At 38.0% G+C, this 6,890-nt stretch overlaps 1 protein-coding gene across 2 annotated transcripts in view; it reads left to right on the plus strand.

The window, feature by feature from the left end:
- Positions 1–6,317, plus strand: part of RBM39 (RNA binding motif protein 39) — a 33,240-nt gene extending 26,923 nt beyond the window's left edge. For both annotated transcript variants that reach the window (XM_084775332.1, XM_084775333.1), the window contains exons 14-17: positions 2,567–2,648; positions 4,433–4,538; positions 5,204–5,282; positions 5,367–6,317. In XM_084775332.1, coding sequence (XP_084631458.1) covers positions 2,567–2,648; positions 4,433–4,538; positions 5,204–5,282; positions 5,367–5,467 — 368 coding nt within the window. In that variant the 3' untranslated portion in view covers positions 5,468–6,317. The remainder of the gene's footprint in view (positions 1–2,566; positions 2,649–4,432; positions 4,539–5,203; positions 5,283–5,366) is intronic.
- Positions 6,318–6,890: the final 573 nt, after the last annotated feature.

A 6,890-nucleotide genomic window follows, 5' to 3' on the forward strand; every position in this document is an offset into this window, starting at 1 on the left:
ATTCCTTGGTTTATTATATTTTTGTTGTATTGTTTTACTTTTATGTTGTTGTGGTGGTGGCGGGTTATTTTTTTGTTTTGTTTTGATTTCCTAGGCTCACTTTGTAGACCAGGCTGGCCTGGAATTCAAAGAAATCCACCAGCCGGGGATTAAAGGCATGTGTCACCAAGCCTGGCCTATGTTGTATTTTTTAATCAGGTTCTTCCTTAGGTTCATAAGTTAGCTAGCTGGGGTTTATTACCTCTTATACAATGACAGATAACATTTGTTCATAGAAGGAAACATGAGAAAAGACCTCTCAAATCTCTGGGGAAAAGAGCCCTGCCTCAAAAAAAAAAAAAAAAGGACAAAGATTTACTTGGGATTGTATAATTGGGTCAGTGTTTAAGATCACTGGTACCTTTTTCTTTGAAGGAAGTACTAAAGATGGAAAAGCACTTATAATTCTATCCTGATGTTTTATTTAGTTTTTTGAGACTGATACTCTATGCAGTCTTGTTTCTGCTGGAACTTGCTCTATAGGCCAGAGTGGCCTCAGACGCACAGAGATGGAACTAGCTCTGCCACCCCAGTGCTGGGACTAAAGGCATGCTCCATCACTGCCCAGATCAGCATAATTTTTTAATGTGGTATTTCATGCATAGCCCAAAAGTTTTCTCCAGTGAGATTTGTCTGATACTTCCTTAGGTGATTATTCATTCAGTTATTTCTATTTTTTAATGTATTATTTTATCCTTAGCTTTTTATTGTTAAGCATTGGAATGGGATTTGTTCAAAAAATATGACTACGGTGAGTTCTATAACAGTTGTATCTTTGGTAATTCTCTGAAAATTGGAGCTACATCAGATCCTGTCTCAAGAACAAAAAACCCAAACCTAAAGAACACCAAATAGAAACCATTGCAATTCCTAACGACAAAAAACATTTAATTATATACAGATGTGTATATAATTTAATGTTGACTGTTACAGTGCCCAATGTTTTTAAATTGCAATATTCATACCATAGATGCCCTACGCTTTTGGTGTTGTGTATTGTCAAGTGAGAAATCATTTAAAATGTTACTTTATCATGATATTTTTCCTTGGAAACTTTCTCCTGTCTTTTAAAAAATTAATCATATTACAGCTCATGTATTGAAAAGAAACTTGAGATTGCTTCTTGGTTTAGAGCACTTGAGGCACTTGCTTCAAGATTCAGGTTTGGTCTCTGCATTTGCATGATAATTCATAAAAGTATTTAGCAAGCTTCAGGGTATATGACATATTATTCTGGCCTGAGGCCAACAGGTACCCGTGTTATATAGGCTTCTAGGCAAAACACAGGGGGTGTAGATGTTGCTGAGTTGTATCGAGCACTTAATACAGGATTTGAAAAATCTTTTAAAATTCTCTATATATACTTACCTTTGGTTTTTCAAGACTGTGTTTCTCTGTAATAATCCCTTTCTGTCTTGTACTTGCTTTGTAAGACAGATTGACAACGAACTCAGAGAGATCTGGCTTAGACTAAAGGAAGTAAGCCACCACTGCCATTGTTAATGTATCTTTAATCGAACACAGCTGGGCCAGGCCTGGTGGCACACACTTTTAATCCCCGCACTTGCGAGGCAGAAGCAGGTAGATCTCTGTGAGTTGGAGGCCAGCCTGGTCTACAAAGCTAGAAGAGGACTACCAGGGCTGTTACACAGAGTAACTCTGTCTTGAAAAAACAAAAACAAAACACAGCACACCTATATATTTCTGGTTAAAGGGGGGAAAAAAACAGCAAGAGGAAGAAAAATAGAAGGGTGTTGTTTTATTTAGGCTTTCCAAAAAGTATATTTTTTTTATCCTTCCTATCATTTCACTGTTAAATTAATTCTTCCATTTTTCCTTTTTTCTGGAATTATGTGGTGGTTTTTGAATGTGGTTCTTTGTTTTTAGAGCTAGATTAGTCTGCATATGTGTCTTCAAGCCCTAATAGGTATGGTTTTGAGGCAACATCTTTCTATGTAATCCTGGCTAACCTAAAACATTGTAGCCCAGGTAGATTGAGAATTCTGAACTCCTTCCTCACCTTTTCAATTTAAGTATGGTTTTTGTAAAAGAATGGGTTGCGTGTACTGCAGTGTAACCTATGTTGGCCTCGATGATTTTGAGCTTTTGATCCTCTTGCGTCTCCCTTTCTCAGGCTCAGGTTATAGGTGTACCCAGTTACTACCGTGCTGGGTGATACTCTAAGCTTGATGTGTGCAACACAAACATGACCCAGCTCCCGAAATTTTTAGGGAAATTTATTTGCATCTGTATGAAACGACTGTACAGTGTTTCCCTTTCTCATTCTCTAAATAGTACTTGAGTGTTTATACAATTGTGTTGTCTATTATAAGTTAAGCTAAATATGATTGAAGGTAGGCATTCTTGCTTAACTGATATATTATGATAACATGAGAAATTGTTTATTTTATGTTGAAGAAGGTGATTGGAAAAATATCTCCTCCACAGTTAGAAAGGGTGATTTTAGTAATTGCCAAGGATATTTACAAGGTTTCCATGAAGCTAATTTTTCTTCTTCTCTTTTTAGCCTCAGCTTTAGCTGCAGCTGCATCTGTTCAGCCACTTGCAACACAGTGTTTCCAACTCTCCAACATGTTTAACCCTCAAACGTAAGCATGCTTCTATCACTAGTCTTTTACCACCACTTTAACTCCAATTTTTTGTTTTGTTTTTCTATAGAAGATGCATACCAGTTTTTGTTTTTGTCTTGTTTTTGCCTGCATGTGTGTTTATATATATATCTGTGTCTGCAGAGGTCTTTAAGGATGGTTGTGTGCTGGCAACTGAACCTGGGTACAAGTATCTTTGGTCACTAATCCATCTACTCTGTCCCATTTACCACTTGAACTGGTGTTTAAACCTAGGGTACCTCTTGCCAGGCAGTTATGCTACTGATGATGATCACCAGTCATTTCTACTCCTGACAGTATCTCAGGTAATTGTCAGGGATAGCTTTGTGAACAATCATGCAGGCTTTCAACCTGTCAGTTTACCTTGGTGTATTACCTTTCCTTTTTGAAATTTCTTTTATAATCCAAATACTAGAAATCTTTTATTTCCTTCAAGACAGAATCTCTCCCTGTAGCCTTGGCTGTCCTGGACTTACTTTGTAGACCTGGCTGGCCTCGAACTCAAGCAATCCGCCTGCCTCTGCCTCCCAAATGCTGGGATTAAAGACATGCTCCTCCACGCCCAGCCTAGAAAATTATTTTACTTATTGGGGCTCTGGAGATGGCTCAGAGGTTAAGAGCACTGTTTTTCCAGAGGTCCTGAGTTCAATTTCCAGGAACTACATGATGGCTTATAACTATCTATATAATGTGATCTGATGCCCTCTTTTGGCCTGCAGGGTACATGAGGGTATAGTACTACTTCCATAATAAATAAATAGATCTTTAAAAAAGATTTACTTAGTATTTATAGAGTGTTCTGCTACTTATGTGCATGCATGCCAGAAGTGGGCACCGAGTCTCAGTATAGATTGTTATTATCCACCATGTGGTTGCTGACATTTGAACTCAGGACCATTAGAACAGCCAGGTTTTGATGATGGTGTTGCTGATGTTCTTGTTGTTTGGATTTTCGAGACAGGGTTTCTCTGTGCAGTTTTGTCTGTCCTGGACTTGCTTTGTATACAAAGATGGCCCTAAACCCAGAGAAATCTGCCTGCCTCTGCCTCCCAAGTGCTGGGATTGTGCGCCACCACACCCAGCTTAGTGTAGAAATCCAGTCATTGTAATTGTATAGCACCTACTTTTCCAGTTGAGCTATGTATCCCCAGCATGTAGTTTTTGTGTTTCTTTGAATTATTTTTATTTTCTGTGTATCAGTGTTTGCCTGTACATGTGTGCTACCTGCAGGTTCAGAAGTGTTAGTTCTCTTATTTTAGGAAGCCATGTTGGTGTTGTGAATTTAACTGAGGTCCTACATAAAAGCAGCAACTGCTGTTAACTGCTAAGCCATCTCCACAAACATTTACATTAAATTCAATAGTAGAAATTTTACATTAATGGAGTCTTTTGTATGTGTTTTGTGCTTTAATGTCTTAAGTAATGCATGATTAGGGGTTTGTTAGATAGCATCTAAAGTGGTTGCCATGATTGTATGAGTGACAGTTTTGGGGTTGATATAAATAAGCAGGTAGTTACATGCAGCAAGGTCATTGGCTGCTTTTCTGGAAGAGACTGAATTATTACAATGGCCTGTGAGTAAAGGTACTCAATGTCAAGTCTGAGGACTAGACTTGGATCCCTGGTCCTCATGCAGTAGAGGACAAACTGAACTGCCTTATGTAAAGGGTCAACATACATACTCTCACATATACAAATTAAATGTACTTTAGTATTTTTTACTGAATAAATATAATTTCATTGCTTTTGGTACTTTATTACAGAGAAGAAGAAGTTGGATGGGATACAGAGATTAAGGATGATGTGATTGAAGAATGTAATAAACACGGAGGAGTTATTCATATTTATGTTGACAAAAATTCAGCTCAGGTATTTTGACCTTCTCTCCCCCCCCCCCCCCCTTGTTGTTTTTTCTGTTAAAACTTATTTAACTTGCAGGCATGGTTGCACACACCTTTAATCCCAGCACTTGGGAGTCAGAGGCAGGCTGATCGGTGTTGAGTTCAAGGGCAGCCTGGTCTACAAAGCATGTACACCTGCACACGAGAAGAGGGCATCAAATCATATAGATGGTTGTGAGCTACTATGTGGTTGCTGGGAATTGATCTCAGCACCTCTGGAAGAACAGTGAACCTCTGAGCCATCTCTGCAGCCCTATTGGGTTTTTTTGTTTGTTTGTTTTGTTTTGTTTTTTAAATGCATTGTTTTGTGTAGTCCTTGCATGAATTTAGCTGTTTTTTATTAATTGTCTCATGTGCTGAGGCTTACAGGCATGTTCCACTATGCTTTTGTAATGGTTATTTCTAAAAAGAACTTAAGTGTGCTAGCTCGATACATCCTCCAAAACAAAGGCAAGTTCAAAATTATGAAAATTTGATCAGTGTTGTAGATAATATAATTTGCAGTGGTTTCTTTGGTGGGGGAGATAAAAGGGGAGGAAATTCAAAGAGAAGAAGTAAGATATCTAATCTCAGTGTACTTGGGAGAGTTCATGTACATGGGTTGTTTTCATTTTTTGTTTTTATGTTTTCCAGGGCAATGTGTATGTGAAGTGCCCGTCTATTGCTGCAGCTATTGCTGCTGTCAATGCATTGCATGGCAGGTGGTTTGCTGGTGAGTGAGAACTACAAAGACTTTATGTTTAGATTAATTATTAAATAAAAATGGCTGACCCAACTTTTTTCTTTTTGTCAACAGGTAAAATGATAACAGCGGCCTATGTACCTCTTCCAACTTATCACAACCTCTTTCCTGATTCTATGACAGCAACACAACTCCTGGTCCCAAGTAGACGATGAAGGAAGATATAGTCCTTTATGTATATAGCTTTTTTTTTTCTTGAGAATTCATCTTGAGTTATCTTTTATTTAGATAAAAATAAAGAGGCAAGGGTCTACTGTCATTTGTATACAACTCCTGTTATCTTGAAAAATAAAAATGTAAACAGGAATGCAGTGTGCTCATTCTCCCTAACTAGCAAATCCTACTTCATACAAAGCTGTTCTCTTGTTCTGCCATTTTAAATGTCCATGTAGAAAATTACATTAAGGATCTATAGACTAGCTCTAGGGGAACAAATGTGCTCTCTGTATAAAGGCAGACAGGTCATGTTTTAATGTTTCAGAAGCCTAACTTTTTACAAAGCAGTTATATTTCACATTCATGTATTTGGCTCATGGCTCAGCAAAGGTTTCTGGAATACCCTTTTAGTGTTTGAAAAGTCTAGGCAGCTAAAGGGCTGTTTGGCATCTTACCTTGATCATTTGGCAAGAAGGGGATTTCAAATTCTATTTCTTGATGGTAACTTCAATTAATGTTATCTGTAAAGGTTTCTTTGTAAATACTGTGTGTTTTAGTGTGTCTTGAGATTCCAAACAAAATGATCCCTGCATTTCCTAAAGATGGTTGATGTAAGAGTTCAAACAAAGTATTTGGGGCAAGAGATAGGAAATGCAGAAATAGGTTTTGTCTGGTTGCATATAATCTTTGCTCTTTTTAAGCTCTGTGAGCTCTGAAATATATTTTTGGGTTACTTCAGTGTGTTTGACAAGACAGCTTGATATTTCTATCAAACAAATGACTTTCATATTGCAACAATCTTTGTAAGAACCACTCAAATAAAATTCTCTGAAAAAGGCCACAAGAAAACTTTCGTTTTTCCAGTGTTTTGATGCTAAACATTTAAGCATAGGCTGTCATGGTGGTGTTTTCCATTTGGTTTTGTTCTCGTTTTCAAATTTCTCAGCATTCTAGTTCTGGTTAACCTCAAACTGCAGGTGTTAATTGCCTCAGCCTCTGGGTTCCTGAGAGAGTGTAGAATGTCCACATACACTGAGCCCTTTGCTATTCCTGCCTTCCACGTGTATATGAGAACTGCTGTCCTGTGTGGGTTGAAAGCAGCAGTACTACACCCGGCCCTTAGGCACTCCAGTCTTGTTGAGATTATGTCTCCCTGTAGACTGTCCTGAAGCTTTCTTTGTAGATCAGGCTGTCCTAAAACTCAGACTATCTTCCTCTATTCGTAAGCTCCATTTTATAAAAGTAATTTTAGTAATTGTGACCATTTGCCTGCACATGTGTACTGTTTGCATTCTTACTGATTTGGACTTGGTCAGGAAGTACAGTTATAGATGGTTTTGAGCCACAAAGTGGGTGAGTAGTGGAACAATCCAGGCTCTACAAGAGCCACAAGCATTCAACTTCCTGTTTCTGCCTTTTTTT

The sequence above is a fragment of the Acomys minous genome (genome assembly GCF_964271855.1).
Source record: "Acomys minous genome assembly, chromosome: 3".
Lineage (NCBI taxonomy): Eukaryota > Metazoa > Chordata > Mammalia > Rodentia > Muridae > Acomys > Acomys minous.